Source organism: Choristoneura fumiferana, chromosome 22 (genome assembly GCF_025370935.1).
Source record: "Choristoneura fumiferana chromosome 22, NRCan_CFum_1, whole genome shotgun sequence".
In the NCBI taxonomy this organism is placed as follows: Eukaryota; Metazoa; Arthropoda; class Insecta; order Lepidoptera; family Tortricidae; genus Choristoneura; species Choristoneura fumiferana.
Genome location: NC_133493.1, coordinates 14486848 through 14506229, shown reverse-complemented (window position 1 = coordinate 14506229; position 19382 = coordinate 14486848). Strand labels below are relative to the sequence as shown.

The 19382-nt window shown below is 38.1% G+C and overlaps 1 protein-coding gene across 1 annotated transcript in view; it reads right to left on the bottom strand.

Moving 5' to 3' along the window:
- Positions 1-5235: 5235 nt before the first annotated feature.
- Positions 5236-19382, bottom strand: part of LOC141440567 (retina and anterior neural fold homeobox protein 2-like) — a 93478-nt gene continuing 79331 nt past the window's right edge. The window contains exons 3-4 of the mRNA XM_074105125.1: positions 9480-9645; positions 5236-8794 (exon numbers count right to left, since the gene is read on the bottom strand). Of these exons, the coding sequence (XP_073961226.1) occupies positions 8637-8794; positions 9480-9645 (324 nt within the window). The 3' untranslated portion in view covers positions 5236-8636. The remainder of the gene's footprint in view (positions 8795-9479; positions 9646-19382) is intronic.

Genomic DNA, 19382 nt, shown 5'->3' with positions numbered 1-19382 from the left:
AATACTCGGGACGTCTCATTTAACCGTAAATGTTCGTGTTTTTCATAGGATACTTATTTAAAAACCCAGAATTTAATCACATAAAATACCCAAACCTATTTCATGTAATTAATAACAAAACCTCTGCCTAAGTACTATTGCACTTCAGATCTCTCTCGATGTAGGTATGCCGAGAATTGCCGAGTGCCAAATCGGAAGTAATCATACTGTATTATTATTGAGCGTGGGAGTGTGTGTCTCATGGTTTTATTGAGCTTGAGCATTTGTGTTATGTTATGTCTGTGCCATTTAACATTTCATGTTATTTCGGTGTTAGTTTTTGCTATTTTAGTGCTTGTTTTCATCCCATTAATAACGACTAACGTTCAAAATACTACCTCGTCGCTTATTTCTCATCTTTGCTTCTATTTAATCCGAGAACCATCTTGCTATTATGATGTGCTATACTTCCGCAAGAAAAATCAAAGTGAGCCCCCTATTCCTTCTCCAGAATTTTCCAGAAGAAAATGAAAGTCAACCTGTTCTTTTTTTCCTGAATCCGCTCCTAAACTAGTACCACTGATAGTTACCCCAGTAAGAAAAATAATGGATCCCCATTCAGTACATCACTAATAGTAATGGACTTATGGTAAGTCAAATTTAGTTGGAAATATAAAGTAAAAGCCTCTCCGCCCCACCACTGTGCCGCGGCAAAGGGCTATGTCGGGTGTTTCAGGTTTTTTCAGCGGCTTTGACTTGCAAATTGACGCCGCCCGCCGTTTTAATTTAAATCCGCCGCCGACAGCGCCCGGCGGCAGGTAGCGGAACTAATGCGCTTTTCTAGTATTGCCGAAGTGTCTGATGCAATTGAATGCAGTGATAGCTTTTTGTTGTTTTAAATTATTTGTCGTTGGCCATTTGCCGGTAGATGGCGCTCAAGCATTCTTAAGTTAATACAATCGACGGATCAAACAGCAATATATGAAATAACAAAAAATAGTTATAAATTCTTCCTTACTGAAGTCGTGAGAAAAATCATTTTGGAACTAGAGGTGTGCCAACTACTTACACAACTTTGACAAACCTGAATTCGTTGAATGTTATGAAAATACAGATCAAATATAATAAAAGCGGATATTTCACCATCATCATCATCATCATATCAAACGTAGGATGTCTACTTGACATAAGCCTCTTGTATACAGGGTGGCTCATTTAGATCGGTCAGTATGGGAAAATCTGAAACTATAAGACATACGAAGATAAGATGGTTCTCAGGAACCATCTCATACATAGATTTTAGTAACAAGAAAAACCGGGAATCGAACCCGGACGTTTTGAAAAATAAAACTTACATTATTAAAGAATATGAAATACCTACAATGCATTTTATTTCATTCTAGATAACGTGTGTCATAGTAACATTTATTGCTGATGACCGACACTACCGACATCCAAATAGAAATAATGTAGTTTTATTTTTCGAAACGACCGGTTTCGATTCCCGAACTGAGTAAAAGTTTTTTTTTAATGTATGAATGCAGTTTTTCTTGTTACTAAAATCAATGACATGGTTCCTAAGAACAGTGCCCTATTTCACGAAGCTACACGTTACAATTTACGGTAGTTTCTTTTCAATGCATACTGTTAAACAAAGACTACCGCTTGTAAATTGTAACTTGTAGCTTCTTGAAGCCAGACCATCGGCCACCGTGACCCCGCGGCTTTAAACAGTTCTTCCGTCCATCTCGTTACAGACTTGCAAACTTTCGCATATAGAATTAAAATTAATTAGTAGAATATTCGTTTTTAGTTGCCTGACAAAAAGTGTATGTGTATGTATGTAAACTCTTTATTGTAGGTACAAAAGATAAGAAACAAAACACAATTGACAAACTTGAAGTGTTGTGGATGAATATTAATTGTAACTTTATGACAATAATTCAGTGCTGTGGATTTGATTTACTGTGTTTTTTGCGAGTGTGTGTGTTATTTTTTGTGTAATATTTCAAGTTTTTATGTTTTTTCTTTTAATAAATTTCGATCATATTTATGGCCAGGTAACACACTCTCGTCTAACTTTCCTCACCCCAAAGCTGCCGTAACGGCCACAGCCGCGGGCCCCGCCTCTGGTTAATGATGAAAGCAGCGTTGACCGATGATGATGACGGCAATGCCGCGAGCTGGTAATTAGCGCGTCGCGTGCGCCGCGCGATTTGTCGCAGAAGCGCGGTAACAGAACGAGAAGCGGTAATTAAAAAATCTCATATCTGTGTACTGAAAAGCCGATTTTGCAACTGTTTGAATATCTATTCACTGAGGTAAAATCACACCAAAACAATATGCTATTCTAATTTAGATCTTCCTGAAGTAGAATGAAGTGTACCTACCTAAATTAAAATGGGGTGACATTTTGAGCTGAAATATGTACATATTCTTGATCTATGCAATTGAAATGGGACTCGCTAATTTTTTTCACCGGTAAATCAATAATTTTAAATAATTATTAACTGTACAAAATGGGAAGCAACACGCAAACATTTTTAAAAAACATTTTAAACATTTTTTGTATTTTCTTTTTGTACAATAAACAATATAACTAAACAAACAAACACCCAAACGACACACTCAAAGCGCATCCTAGGACGGCTGGTCGCACGACAACAACTGTGTACCTCGTACTATTACTCGAACACAATACGAAATCCTACTTGATTTTATCATGGGCGTGTCCGAAACGCTCTTGGCCGATTTTTGGGGTTAAAAATACGAAAAGTTTAATGTGCACCATTATGTAAGTAATTAATTCACGGAATTAAACTAATGTGGCGATTAGCGTTAGTTTGTGTGGCCGCCCACGCCGGGCTAACGACTGGAAATTACGCGCAATAATCACGACCATGTTTATTATTTAATAGATTTTTCTATCAATTTAAAATAACTAGCTTTTGAAGACAAAAGCGAAAATTAAAGGTTAAACTCACGGTTAAGTAAAATCGGTCCGACTAGTTTCGATCTTTTCGGACCCTTCCTGACTTTATCATTGTAAGTTGAACCGTTTGATTCAGTAACTTTATCAAATATGTGTCCCGAGAGCTTGAGTAGTGTTACAACTAACTTTTGTTTCCGTGAACTATGCAATTTTTCGAAAAAAAATACTATCCTATTTTTTTCTCATTGTTTATTTGATTTTAAACAATTGTATCTATATTAAATGTTTAGTGATAAGAATAAAATAACAGATTAACTCATTAACTATCTCCATACCAAATTCCATCTAAATCCATTCAGCAGTTTAGACGTGAAATAGTAACAAACACACACACCGAAATATGATTACAAACTTAAACCCGGACCGATATGACCTTCAAGCTTTCAAAAAAAGAGCGTATTCCAACCTAAAAGGCTGGCAACGCACTTGTGACTCTTCTGGTATTGCAGGTGTCCATGGGCGACGGTAATCGTTTACCATCAGGCGATCTGTTTGGTACCATAAAAAAAAACTTTCGCATGTATAATATTAGTAGAAAGAAAGAAAGAAGACATTTATTCACATTCACAAAGACACACAAACACAACAAAATTAAAAAAAAAGCCCCCGACACCAAAAAACGCCAGCATAAATAAAAAAACGCCCAAAAAAAACGCTGACAAAAAAACGCCACCAAAAAGTCAACTAAAAAGTAAAAAGTAATTATGCACTACCTAGCTGTTGCCCGCGACTTCATCTGCGAATCTTCTCTGATTTCCCGCAAAATTAGCCTAAGTTAATTTAGTATAAGTACCTAGTAATATTTTTTTTATCTAAGCGTCGTCGGTGTCGGGGGACCGCTAAGGTTAACAGGAAACTAAAGTACATGTTGTATTTTTTTTAAAGTATTATCCTTAGCGGTCCCCCGACACCGTCGAAGCTGTATAGCTCACACTGCTATGCCGTAGACGTGCTACGGACATAGCCAAAACATTTCAATGTCTTGCAGGCAACCTCCCTCTAGTCTACCGTCTACTCTAACATCTATTTAAATTTCAAGGTTTACAGGCTTTAGGTTCTTCGGCCGTTGTTACTAATATCATCAGTATGTAGACGGTGGCGATTAGCCGTGGTGGCTTAGTGGTTTGACCAATGGCCGAGAGGCAAAGGATCGCATGTTCTAATCCGGGCTTGCAACTCTGGCTTTTTCGGAATTCATGTGCGATTTTTTTTAAGTAATTTATCAAGCCAAGCCCCACCTGAGACCTGGAATTTGAGAATTTAGGGCTTGTAAAGGTAAATAGAAGCTTGGCTATACATCAGGTCTATTCTATTAACATTGCGAACCATTAATAATCTCGTTTTGGTAACATTTAATATGAAAATGTGTTTGGTGGGTATACAGTCAGCAGCAGAAGTGGATGAGCAGTCGTGCTCAAAATGATCTTCACACGACTCTACTGCCAAGATAATAAGAAAATGTCTAAATAATTTTGAGCACAACCACCATCGACATCTATGTACAGTGCATACACAATGCAGGCAGTGTAGGCATATACATACAGTGTGTGGCCCAGAACCGGGGATAATATTAAAAATAGAGGCTCTATAGATCACCGCCATCACCGGTAATTGGATCATCATACTCATACTCTTTTATTGGTAATATCATTATTACATGTCATTTTGTTAAATTATTCTAATATATTCTAAGAACTAATTAATATCATTTTCCCACTTAATTAAAATCAAAACTTAACTTTCATTTTTTTTCTAACAAACAATCGTAAATTCAATGTACGCCATCCTAGAACCTAATGACGTCACCTGTCACACTACAAATATCAAACATTTTGCTTTACATTGCTTCTTCGAATAAACTTTAAAACGTAATAAAATTAAAAATAAAACGAATTATAAAAGTCGATGAACTAATGTCGTACAGTTTGACGAGTACGACCTATGTTTTAAGTATTTGCCCGTGTTACAGGCCAGTGGCCACACACGGTAGATGTCAATGACGACAACTGCTTATCTACTTCTGCTGCTGATTGTTTATGTTATTCTTATCCCTTATAGCTTAAAAAGATCCCTTTTAGGCATAAGTTCGCCTTTGTACTCTTTTGGTTTTATTGTTTTCTTTTTGTATTATTTAGTGTTTTATATTATGTACAGTACATACAATAAAGTATTTACGTACATACATATTATAAAAACGTATTTTTTTTGCAAGACAGTGAATAAAACACAGAACTTGTAAGAACACATTTATTATTAATCTCTCGTACTATATTGATATTTCTCTTACGCTATATTATTGTATGCATCTACGTACACCGATATATACACTCATAAATATGACTACGTTACATTGTCTTCATCTGTATGTACACTTTAGCAGGAAGGACTAAACACAAAGTGAGCAAATTGTTCTTATAAGTAGGTAATTGGGAAACTATCTTACCGCCATAAACAATATTCCATGTTAAAGAAGTAGTCAGTTTATAAAGTTATGATAAAAAAAAAACTCTAAAGCTAGTAACTTTTCATGTAACCGTGTCTTAATAAATGATTTAATTTATTTAATTTAACTTGAAATACTAACTCATAAAAGTGACGGTAAATTCGTTCAGTTTTAGTGACATTTTATTGCAAAAAATATTGTTACATTTTTAGATTTTTCGAGACACTGCCTGATACTTATACCTACTATAATAGTCTACAAATAGTCTTACAAAATGTACAATTTCATATAAACAATATTTACAATACATCTCTAGTTCACTCGCCAACATACGCTAAGGCTAATATAAATTATGAAATATACAAATTTCGCGACACGCAATAGAAGTGGCAACTCACTGAAAAATGGAAAATTTAATGACAACCAAAAAAAAACGCCTGCTAAAACAAATGACACACAATCTAAAACTCTTTATTATGTTAAAGTATGTAAGTATTAATACAATACAATGATGCGAATGAAATTTAACACACCCTTGAACAAGGCAAATCTCCTGGCTGTATGTTATATTACAATGGAAATATTATTTGTATTTTTAGTTCATATCACCTTGTCGATTCAGCTATATTAAATCAGCTGTGGTCACAAGCCCATAATCGAGTTAATTACAGCGATATTTTGCATAGGTAATTAATGTAGTAACTGTAAAATAACTAGGTATATTTCATCGCAATCGAATATTTTGTAGCAGCCACCTGATTTTAAATCTGTTTTTATTTTTATTTTTTTTAACCATTAAAAAAATTGGTCTGATTTATAAAAACATATCAGAATTACACATAGACAAAAAGTATATTTATTATTCATAAGTTTAATGAGCGTTTACGAGTAATGGAGCGGCCACACCACAGCTTAAAAATTTTTTTTTGGATGCTTTCCACACCGGTGCTTAAAATACGCAAACGGCGCGGAATCGCAGTGAGTGCCGTAAACGTCACGAGTTTTGTTCTGAAGTCCTGACGTTTACGGCACGTCACCGTGATTCCGTATTTTAAGCAGCGGTGTGTAGAGCATGCGATAAAAACAGTGCGCATAGGTACTCGTACGATGCGTCACTGCGATTCCGTACCGTCACCGTTTTTTAAGCAGCGGTGTGGCCGCTCCTTTAGGCAGTTCAGTATGTCACTTCTACCGAGTATTGACTATACAATAACTAAAGGAATGTAATCACTGATAGCTCTATATATTTACAAAGAATCAGAGCCATTCAAATAATAATAAAGTATTGCTTTTTCACGCACAAGTCTTATAATTATAAATACTGTCTCCGAGATCTTAATTAAATAATTTATTAAATAAGTAGTCTCACAAAGAAAAGTGTTTAGCGTTTTTTTTTTGTTATTTAATAGTTTTGTTTCCAGTTATTTTAAGCGTCTCTTTCTCTTTTGTTGTTTCATTGACTTTGAAACCAATAAGTGCAATCATTAAGTACAAAACAACTGCAATAATACTTACAGTAATAAATACTTGGTGAAGAATGCGATGCTGAAATCTTTTGAACAAAATACGCTAAAACGCTCTGTTCTCTGTGGGACTCTTAAACACTTTTTTACTGGTAGGTTCAAAAGTATGTATAGGCCTAAATAAAAGTAAACAGCCCTATAACTTTTAAACGCAGCGCATCCTCCATTAAAAAAACAGGCATATTGTGAGCTCGTCTTCTAGAGCAGGGGTCTTCAAACTTTTTGACTCAAGGGCCACACTGCACTAAATTCGTGCGGGCCAAGACTTTGGCTGGTCATGGGGGTAATACATTAGTTAAGTAGACTTAGTCTTCAGGGGGTACCAAGATACTTTCTTTCCGTGGGCCGGATTAGAGGGGCTCGCAGGCCGTAGTTTGGCGACCCCTGTTCTAGAGGATAAGGTTTTTGGAAGAAATGTTCAAATTATTATTGTTACAATAATAAGCCAGCCGATAGGCGTATCACTGTTGGACATCTTTTAGGGTCAGAGGTATTATTGGGCTACCATTTTGTTGGAGCCATTTGAACACTGACTTCAACACAATTAAACAACATTGGTTAAGAGTTAGGTCATGATTCTCACAATGACACTAACGGATAGATTTCACCATCAATAACCAAACTCATAAAGTCTTGTATTATGAGACCCACGACCTCATTTTCTCAATTGCTAGGCATTGTCCCCTCATCAATAATCTTAGGAACTTATGTTACCTCTCCGCCCGGCAACTGAAATTCAAGCTAATTTTGACCAAGCCTCCAGTGCAGTCCATGTTTGACTTAAGCGAAGACTTGTCACAGAAATACTGTTGGTCAATAACCCGATATGTTGTTTCTTTGTCACTCACGCACAAATATATTGCCATTACGTTTTTAGTCTCTAGTCAGCAATTAAGATTAATTATATCAATCCAATTGGATTTCGTAGAACATCAGGTTTTCACTTCAAAAGGATTTAATAAAACATGCTGACTGATTTAAGTGTTACATCATACATTGTGGATATGATCATCAATATCCTTCAACTTTCTACCTTGGCCCTACATAGGCAACCAAGTGTTAGCGAGTGGCCAGGGAGTTGCAAGATAAAAGAATGTAGTTCAAGAATATTGCTGGCAAAGGTGATAAAATTCAATTCTGTTTGACTTTTATCGGCTTTCATACCCTTTCAATCTATAAAGACACATTTTTAAAGACCAAACAATAAAATCTCATTGAAGTCGTCACGAATAATACAAATGAGGCGTCATATGCGCTTGAGTGAGAGTTATATTCAAGCGAGAATAAAGAAACACTTTCACGTTATCTCTGCAACAAGTCCAATCTTCAGCTTCGTTGCTAATAATTATAAACATTTGTCAGAAAACTATTCCATATTCTCTCCTTTGGGTGAAGCCAGAGAAGCGGTATTTTTAGAGTTGTGAGTCGCGTAGGTAAGTGTGTTGAAATAAAAATTCAAGAGAGCATTCGGTTTTATCCTAAAGTCCAGTGTAAATATGCCACACAGCGACTCAAAATGAGTTGTACACAATGTATGAAACCGAAATTACGCGATTGAAAATGCGTCACTTACAACTCCAAGAATTACGCTCGTCTGTGTTCACCCTTTAGGTCACATCGTGTTTCTATCAGCGTTTGACAAACGCTGAGTCTTATCAAAATCTTTCTAAAGATACCTTAACTATTCAATAGTACTACATTAGACCATCTGCAGGCCTTTGCTGAGGCTCTCGACGTGTTCTTTGGCCTTCATGCGGAGGGCGGCGATGGACGAGGAGCGGGGGTCGGGCGGCGCGGGCGCCGGCGCCGGCGGCGTCAGGTAGCTGGGGTAGCCCGAAGGGGGGTGGCTCAGGAACCCTGCGGGGGGGGGCATACAATCAGTCGGGCACACTCATACCTCTTGGCTACTCATTAGCTACTAGTTATTCTGTCAACAAAAGAGACCTCTTCACACTTATAACACTGTACCGATTTAGACAATTTAAACATGACGGCCACTAAGCTCACCAGGTAAAGCTGAGAAGTGGCAGCATGAATTTGAGATAAATCAAGCAATTTAGTAAAAAGCTTTAGAAAGACCCACTTGGAACAAGTATCTCCCCCAATCTTTCTGTAAGAATTTGACTGAGACAGGTACCCTCATCAGGTAGCGCGGTGAGCATCAATCGCACGAGATAATGGTCTACGGACTTTTCTTATACCTACCAAGAATAGAACCGTGACAGGTATACCCTGACTAGGTAGTGTGGGTGTGAGCCAAGAGTTTATGGACAAGCCAAGCATTGTAATAAACAGTTTCATCACAAACCGGACTGAGCCAGCATGCCCACACTACTTTACAATAAGAATCAGACCTTCAAAATGAACAAGCATTCCCTACTTGTCTTACTCTGCAAACAGAACCGTGCCAGGTATACCCTCTCCCGGCAGCGCGAGAGCAGCAGCGGCGTGAGCTATCAGTAGATCAAAATAACTTCTCAATGAGCAAGCATTCCCTCCTTGTCTTATGTTAAGAATTAGACCGTGACGGGTATATTCTCACCAGGCAACGCGGTGAGTAGCGGCGGCGCGAGCCAGGGGTCGACGGGCAGGCCGAGCCCGCCGAGGCGCGGCACGGCGCCCGCGCAGCCGTACTCGCTCAGCCCGAGCCGCGCCGCTTCCATCTTCTCCTGCCGCCGCCACTTCGCGCGACGGTTCTGGAACCACACCTGGAACAGACGAAGGAAGAGTTACAAGTGGGAACATGGGTTTTATCTTTGTATAGTCAAAGACTTCAAGTCATGAGCTAACATTAAACCATTTCACAGTAAACGTCATAGTGACATCGCATTAATTAACAAGGAAAATTGTAATGACTTTTCCTTGGAAAAGGTGTCATGGCGGCTCATGAGTTAAAGTCCTGGACCGTACAATCGCGAACCGGGATTGAGTGGTAATGAGAGGGGGGGGGACACATCGCGCGATGAACAGATAACCGTAGGGAAAGAAAATCCTCGATTGGCAACCACGAACCGGAAGACGGAGCATTGGCAGGCCTCCCACTTAGTAGACTGATGACATCATGAGAGTTACGAGCAACTGGTGGATGCAGGTGGCAATTTGTCGTTCGTTGTGGAGACAGAAGTGTACAAAACTGGCCGTCTTCCGGTTGATGATGATTACGGATGTTTATTGGATAAGTAACCACCTCTTATAGACTGCACCATCTTTATTTATGGCTTAACCATACAACTTTTCAGTAACACACGGCATGATATCGACAAAAAAGAAATGTTTACTTAAGTAAATGAGTTTTTTAAGACACAATTGAGAATGTTACTTTTCTTAACGATGGAACCGCATTTTTTAAATTTATGTTGAGTTTAAAAAATATATATTATTAGTATTTGACTGAAAAGAAGCTTCGGCGTTACCACTAAAAATCGTCTTAGAAATACATAATGACCAAGTGAGTGCAGTAAGTGCAGCGGAGCAGAAAACCGTACCATTGCCACCTAGAACCATTCTGAATAAGGTTCATGACTTCGTACGTTCTTCGGTCGTTGGCTTTAGAAATACACTTTACGGCGCAGTTACAAACCTTTTTACATTCATCGCTGATAGAAGACATGTAGTTACTGCCAAAAATACTTGAAACTACCAAACTTATCATTGCGTGACCAAGAGCAAGTATACATCCGAAAAGAAATGGCATTGCTAAACGCTGTTACATGACTGTCAAGAAATCGATTGTGCGCTCCCTCGAAACAAAACTTGTCAAGAGCGTTTACGATCAAACCAGCCGTAATTGATGCGCCATCATCCATTAAAGAGCGAGCCTTTACGACGCATAAATCAGCGGCAACGCGTCACAGACAAAACAAAACTAACTCCGAACTGAACCGAAACACGAGCTAAATCACATAAACGGTGTACCATCATCGTGCCATCCACCCTAACAGCGCGCCGTTCCCACACGATCACATGCCCTACAAAGCGAGAAGTTAAGTTTATTTTCGATTGGAAGTTTTCAACATACTTGGTATGATTGTAGTGTCAAATTGTAGTGTGAAATGATATATTCAGGGGTTTGAAAACGGTAAAAAAGCGTCGCGTGACGCGTTCGATTCCTCGCCGGCATGCGACGATGCTTCTGTCAAACGTATTAAATTCGCTTGCGATAATATATAGCGGTGGCGGCACAGCTGGCGGCCAAACTTTGCTGGAATACGTTAACAAGTTTCGAAAGACTCTAATGGAGAGTTGCATGACCTGTATGTCTAGTATAGTAGCGGAGTAAACTAAAGGTAAAGCAGCTTTTCAAAAAACATGTTTACCACCTAATGTCATTTGTACGGTTTAAATCTCCAAAAAGTTAATATTACAATCAGCTTCTCTAATTTTTTATGATGTAGAAATTGTCTTAAAATGATTAAGTACTTACTATTTCCACCATCAATAGTTATTCGGGTTCAAATTGGTTGCTCGTTAAATTACTTACAATCTATGCGAAAAATCTAAATTCAACCTGGAAATTTAGTATTCCCCAGGGATCTATTTTAGGGCCCCTACTGTTCCATTCATATCAAAGGCCTGAAACAACTACGAGTACTGCATAAATTGGCTTAGCATTTTAAGTTTGGTAATCGTTTTTACACTTAACACTTCCGTTATAAAAAGCCACAAGAAACGATGAATTAAGTGACACTAATCCCCAAGACTCCGATTAACCACTTAGTGCTAATCGAGTCGAGGGTACCAGTTAAATAACGCGTTGTCGCGCGTTTTCCGCGCGGCGTGCCGTGTCCCTGCTCGCGCGATCATATTTACGATATTTATTCAGAATCATGGTTGTCGATGCGTTCTCAATTTTTACCCGACTGTCCGAACGAGGGTTATTTGTTTGAGACCGCTTGTGACATTATTTTCCGAAACCTCACAGGATGATTCCTAATACACGAACGAGACAGTTCGCCAAACAAGGTCGTGAACTTACTAGTACATCTATTTGGCTCTTTCGAGTGGAGTTAAGGAACGGTCAGCCAAAGAAGTGTTCTATATAGATAAAGCTCTCTAAAGTTAATATTTCCCTGAAGTCAAATTTTCAGGTAGACAGACTTATTGTTTAATAACATGCAAACGATGATAAATTTTATGATGGTAGACTAAATACTTGGCTAAATGGTACTATCACTGAAATCAATAACACAAGACGTCAGCCACGTAACGACCACTGTTGAATTAAAACAACCCCTTAGAACGTCACAATGAACAACCATTTTCCATGAATACAAATACAAATACAAATGAACAACGTACTTGTGATTTGTGTTCTTACAGTGTAGAGCTGGAGGAGTTGAATGAATAGAATACAAATTTGTTGCATAGAAATAACAATACAATACAATACAATAACTCTTTATTACACACCAACGCAGTAAGCAGTACAGAAAACACAACTTATAACTATCGTAAGGTTGCGGTTGAGCAAAGTAATTGTTCATAGTTCATTGATTAAGATTGACAAAAAAAAAATGAAACCATACAAATAAGAGTAGTAAAGTGAAATCGTAAGTGCTACAAGCGCACGGTTAACAAAAACGCCAACTCCCAATTAGGCCGTTAATTAGGTTAACAGTTAACAACAACAATAACTTAAGCGGGCGACAGCCCTGCTATGAGGGATGGTGTCGGCCCGTGCCGCCCGCCACGGGTTGGCCCAACGTTGGTCTGGTGTTGACTGCTTGGCGCCAATGTTTGTTGGATATTGGAAATGGTAATTTGGTGTGCTATAACGAACAGTCTTAAAGGTCGTGGGTTCGAGGCAGAGCCTATACTACGAAGTGCAAAATTCGCACTTCGTATCTTGCCGTCCCGTTGACGCTTATATTATTTAATACGAGAGTGAGAGGGACAATACGATACGAACTTCGATTTTTGAATTTCGTAGTAGCCCTACAGGGCTCCAATATTCTTCAAATTTACTATGAGCCTTTTGGTGAAGAGCATCGTAAAGGAATTCGTATACTGCGAAGCAGTTCTATGGTGTGTAAAGTTCTCAGTCCGCTGTGGGCCCGCGTAGAAACTACAGCCATAGCCATTTTATTCTAAGACACTAATGCTGTTATAGATGATGATGAAAGCTCTGACATGTTTTGGACAGTTGTTTCTGTTGATTTTTTATGGCAATTTGATGAATAAAGAACTGTGAATTGGGTAGAATTACCGATTGTTTGGCAGAAAATGAGGAATAAATTAAAAACCAATTACACAAGCTAAAAATACTAAAACAGAAAATACGGTAAAAGTGGATGATTTAAGAAAAAGCAGATACGCTTCTAACCAGTACCTGCATAAACTGGGTCGAAATACAATCATGAAAGAGCGTAAACAAATGACAATAACATTTAACACAAGTGCACCGAATCAAAACCAAGCGACAAATAGCCCACAATATTAATCAGCCAATGAAAAAAATTAACAAGAATTAGCTAGGACATTTGTCGGGCGCATTTATGGGTATTAATAAGCGCTGAGCACGCGACTACCCTCGCCTGCGTGATATTAACACTTTGCCGAACTTCGGGGATGGATGGCTTTGTAATTTTAATTTAGAACTCGCGACTTAAAGTTAGACGAGGCGTTTATAAATTAGTGTTTCTTTGCGCGGGCATGAAGTTGGTTGCTTAAATTACTTTGTTGCTTTATTTTTTTTTTTTTTTGTAAAAGTGGAATGTGTCTCATAGGCCAAACCTGAGAGAAGACCTGTGCTCAGCAGTTGGACGTAAATAGATGATGAGGATGATGACGATGAAGTCAAATGTTGGCTTATTGGTGATACTTACTTGGTGATAATTCGGTGATACTTCGTTACAATCTTTGAGCTCACAATGTTGAAATGCAAGCAATTAAATTGCTGCTAATCCGATTGTAAGCATTAAAAGTAACAGATGCCATCGATTTTATAGCTTGCATTTCCTCATAGTGAAATCTGTGTAAGATAATAAAGTAGTATCACCGATAAACCAAGGTTTGCCCTATTTGTTCGGGATTTTGGAAACTGCTCTAATGATATCAATGAGACTTGCTATGTGGGGGTTAGCCTGGTTTTATTTCTGAGAAAATGCGTATTTTCAGGTTTTAGTTTAAGTCCCGTAGAAGTGAAGTAGATATCTATGGGATTCCTGATTCTCCGTAAGCCGTACCTAGATACAGGGACAGTGGGGAATATCATGACGTTGTTGTGCATTTGGCAAATATTACTTGTTACTCGTATTAACACATTTTAAAGCAGATGGTAACCTCATTCATAGACTAAGACAAAGAAAGTCTATTAAAAATTAAGTTATTATCAAACAAAAACAAATTTAATTTTGGTTCCATGTAACTGCGACATAAACGTCTCGTCTATTTTTTTAATGAGTTAGAGTCCTAACTAAATCATTTCACGCAGAGTGGAATTGCAACAATCAATTTGCGAGCACTGGTTGATTGAATAAAACATCCAAATTGAAAACAAAATAACCGCCCGCGCCAACTGTCACGTTTCAAAAAAGGAACGCTAACAATGGCGGTCGAATATGACAGATGTCAGATTTGCCCGCCAAAACGACGCGCCCTGATTGGTGGATTTGAATATGATTTGTGTTCTTGTCTAGTAATTGAGTTATGTGAGTTTGTGTTGTGTTTTAGCGCTAATCGACTGGATCGACTTGCGACGGGGCAGCGTGAGCATGTGCTTAGGAGGGTTGTTGAGTGCGATTGGAGTTAATTGATTTTTCATACGTTTGATTTTTATTGCGTTAAACGAAATCGGTAATGGGGTGCTCTTGTGTAGTTTTTTGTTACGCGTTTGTTGAAGCTTTTATTTGACTTTTCGTGTTTGTGGGGGACAAATCTGGATGTCTTTAGCCCACTTTCAGTGATCGGATTGATTTAAAGGATATATTGTCAATTTTTTTCCATCGGGAAAAGTCAGATCTCAATCGGAATACCAGTCAACCAATTACTGTATTAAATTAGTGTCATTTTCATATGCAATATATGGAACTGTATAGCAAAGAACAATGGGCAAATTTGTATGGGCACTGTGCCCACCCACCGACCGAAACGAAACATGTCTCATTTAATACATACTAGGACGAAGATCGCCCTATGTAACAACATCATCATCATCATCCCAGCCTATACACGTCCCACTGGTGGGCACAGGCCTCCTCTCAAAATGAGATGGAGTATACTAGTATGTACCTATGGGGTTTAACTTTTAGTTTTGCCTATTATTGCTAGTAACATAATGTTTCTGTAACCTTCTTCCTGTAACTTTCAATGAAATGAGCAAAAACCCCATACATAGGACGATTTTCGCCATAGTAAAAAATCATCAGGTTGCCAAGAATTAAATGAGACGTTTCGTTTCTATTTTCGTTTTGTTTTTGCGGGGACACACAAAATTGTGTATTATGTTGCTATTTTCATGTGTGTTTTCATGTATTTTTTTTGGTTTGATTTGTGTGTTATTGTGCACATTTTATTGTATTTGTGTGTCTTCCGTATTAGTGAATAAATGTCTTCTTTCTTTCTTTCAATGTTGGTGGGTGGGGATGTTTACGATGGAGTACTGAGGCTAAATAAGAGAACACGATAAATACGAACCTTTCCGATAACATACGATGGAACTAAACCATTGCGCACTAATCTATGTTATATGACAATATAAGAACAGTCAACAAACAAGAGCGTGTCGGACAAGCCCAAAATAGGGTTCCGTAGCCATTAAGAAAAAATTAAGTAATATTTTTCTTTTTTTTTTCTTTTAAGTTTTGGTATATTTCATACCTTAGGTTGCTATTTACTCTTAAACTACTAATAATTCTCAAGCAAACTCAACCGTTATAGTTTTCCTTGTAAGTTTGATATACTTGATTTTTTTTAAATTTTTCCACCCACCGATTTAGATTTTAGAGGGCGCTCGGCATCGGAGGACGCTCGATTTTCATGAAAATTTGCACTTTAAAGTTCAATATTTCGCAAACAAGTCACTGAATCGAAAAATCGTCTTAGCAAACCCCTAATGGTTTTAAAAGACCTATCCAACGATACCCACTATAGGGTTGGATGAGAAAAAAAAACACCCCCACTTTACGTCTATGGGACCCTAAGATTTTATTTTTTATTGTACCATTTTGTCGGCATAGTTTACATATACATCCGTGCAAAATTACAGCTTTCTAGCATTGATAGTCCCTGAGCAAAGCCGCGGACGGACATACAGACAGGCAGACAGACATGGCGAAACTCCGTTTTTGCCATTTTGGCTCCGGTACCCTAAAAAGGTGGTCGTAAAAATGTTATCCTTAACAAAATCTTTTTTTTGACGTGCAAGCTTGCAGTTTTAGTAGGAAGTAGTGCCTTGTTACATGCTTCGACTGAACCGCTACCCGAGCTGTACCGTGTCCCACTTTTGTCCCCCGTTCGTGTACCGCTAAAGGGTCCCATGGGACTAATTAGTGCGTCAGATCCCGCACACTAACGTGGTAATCACCCCCACCCCCACCATCCCCTTTTAACTTGTTCACTGCTGGATTTTAAACGTTGATTTAGTGGCGACATAATCCCTTAAAAATATTTTGTCTTTCAACCAAATAGATTTTTACTACTACTTCTCAACTAAATTGAATAATTTTGACTTATTTATTTATTTTATTGAACAACATTGATACAGCTAATATTTCACTAATATTAAGACTTGATATATTAGTGATCCAGATATTAGGTGTTTAGAGACAAGTGTGCAGTAACAGCCCAAAAAGAGCGAGGCCTGTGCTAGGGCTAGGTACATATAAAATAATATTTTAAAAGGTTTAAAGTTGTCCTGTTAAAATATTAGTTGCGGTGTTCATTTAAATTATTGTTTAATTGCTCATTTTTTTCATGAACTTTTTTTGTATGTGTTATTCTACATACCTACTGTATAATTAAACAGTGGCATATATTTGCTGGTCAGTGTTCAACTTGAGTTTTATTTTTTTAAGTTATTTTTTATATTGTACCGTTTTTTTGTCCAAATAAACATTAAATTTAAATTTTACCTCGAACTTTACGGCGAAGAAAAACATCGTGCACGAATCAAAGCAATTCAATGGAGTGTGTGAAGTACTCAATCCGCACGGGGCCCGCGTGGGAACTACGGCCCGCGCCCTCTCATTCTGCGCAGGAGCCTGTGCCCAGCAGTGCGTGTAATGTAGGCCGTGATGATGATGATGACGGCAGAAGCTAAGTCGCGCAGTCGCAGTACTGTGACACGTAAAACGAAGTATTATTTTTATTGTAATGAGTAATTAATTTGCGTCGATTGGCAGCGCCCGCGCGTGACACGCGACGCGCCATAAAAATTAGATTAGCCGCCCACCGCGGTTTGGGCGGCGCGCGTGCCCACAGCGGCGCGCGGCACGGCGGGCTATAAGAATGTAATATCGCAGCAAATAAATAAAATAAAAAATCAAAATGAAAAATTAAAATAATTAATTTTTGTCTAGATAATAATTATTAATCTATATGTGAAAATAAATATCTTATTTTATCAAAATTAGCTTTAAATATTATTGACTATAAATATGTATGTTAGTGTGTAAGGTATTTATTTTATGGGCTAAGCTGCCCGAAATGCATGAATTTTTATTTTGTTATTATTAAATCAAAGGCACACGTCCATTCAGTATCTCATTTATTGTTAAACTGAGGGTATGCACCAACTAACTGCTATACCTACATTACAGTTTCCACAAGAGATGTGCTAGGATGTGTTGCGAGGAATGTGTTTGACATGAATTAATAGAAATGCTTCATTTACCTACAATGGCTACAATGAAAATAGGATAGCTGAACTAGTTAGGCTACTTTACGTTTAGCCAAAATTTACTAATTAGGAACCAAAATAATGCTAATATTGCAAAACTGATTTTGTTAGTCATCACCTAACTTTTAGCTACTAGTAGGCCTTAGTTTTGTAGTCACTCAAGTTATGTTACAAGCAACATTTTTTTGTTACTGTTAGCAAATCTTTTTTTTTTAGTGTATCCTCACTCCGCTAAACTGTTTCCACCAGAGCTGTGCGGAGCGAGGGTAGGTAATTGAAGTGTTTCTATTGGTTCGTGGCAAACACATTTCTCGCAATGCATTCTCGCACATCTCCACCGGCCCGTTGGCCAGATGACTTCTGGCTGTCGGCTGGTAAACTGTGAATGAGTCTGGCACAGGACCGGGCAAAGTGGCGTGACAATGAAGAGGTCTTTACTCAGCAGTGGGTGAATGTTGGCTGATTTGATTTATTGGATTACTATTATGTAAAGTTTCAAGTGTCTAGCTTTAAACGTAAAATAACAATTCGAATCTCCCCGAGTGGTGCTACAGTAGTAGGTAAGTGTCGGAAATAATATCCTAAATATTATCGTAAACTTTTTTTATTTTATTTGCTGCGTTTATCGTTATAAAACTTTGCTTACAATTTACTTCTTTGCAAATGTAGTGCTGTTTATTGAATAGTTTTAAATAGGTAATACTTTTCGACGGTCAATTTTGCATACAGAGACATTGTTCTACTTCCTTCTACATTCCATAGGATGCAGGGCCATCACACATCGACGCCGTATCGTACGCAGCAATGGACCCGCGCCCGGCTCGGTCACAGCCTAATGGGGCAGCTTGTTCTCTGTTGTTTTAATTCTGCGGCTTATCGCGATCGCGCCTTTATGTTCACTCTACATATTCTTATGACACAGTTGCTTTAATTGGTTAGGGAAATATTAATACAAGCGTTGTTGTGACTTTTGTTGACGCATGTTTGACCTCAAACGCTTACGTAGTGAAACAGTGTGTATAGTGAAACCGTCTTTCTCTCTCTCTGTCTATATCTATCTCTCTTTAGTATCCTTATTAATATTATAAATGTGACAGTAACTTTGTCTGTGCAGCTGTTTATCTGTTAGCTCTTCACGTTTGAATCGCCGAGACGTTTTAATGAAATGAAGAACAGTTTTTATCCCGGAAAGTTGTATAGTTCCCGCAGGATATTGATGATCGAATTCTTTGCTAACAGAGTCACGGGCAACAGTTAGTGAACAATATAACAATAAACTGTTGTTAAAAATTTCAGACATTTTTTTTGTTGACGACACTTGCGTTGTCATGAAAACTACAGAACACCAAGTTTCAAGTCGACGGCATTAACCGTTGAATAGTTATACCTTGCGAAGACGGCCCTGGCCTGATCACCAGATTTCACTATCAGACCATTGTACTGTCATCAAACTTTCATGAATACGCCCGGAGATTGCTACTTTTATATAGGAGTTGAACTATTACAAACATTTGGTGAGAGTTGAGGGAAACCGGTGGATGCAAATGGCGAGTTGTCGTTCATTGTGGCGTTTTAAGGAGGAAGCCTGTGTTCAGCAGTGGATGTCTT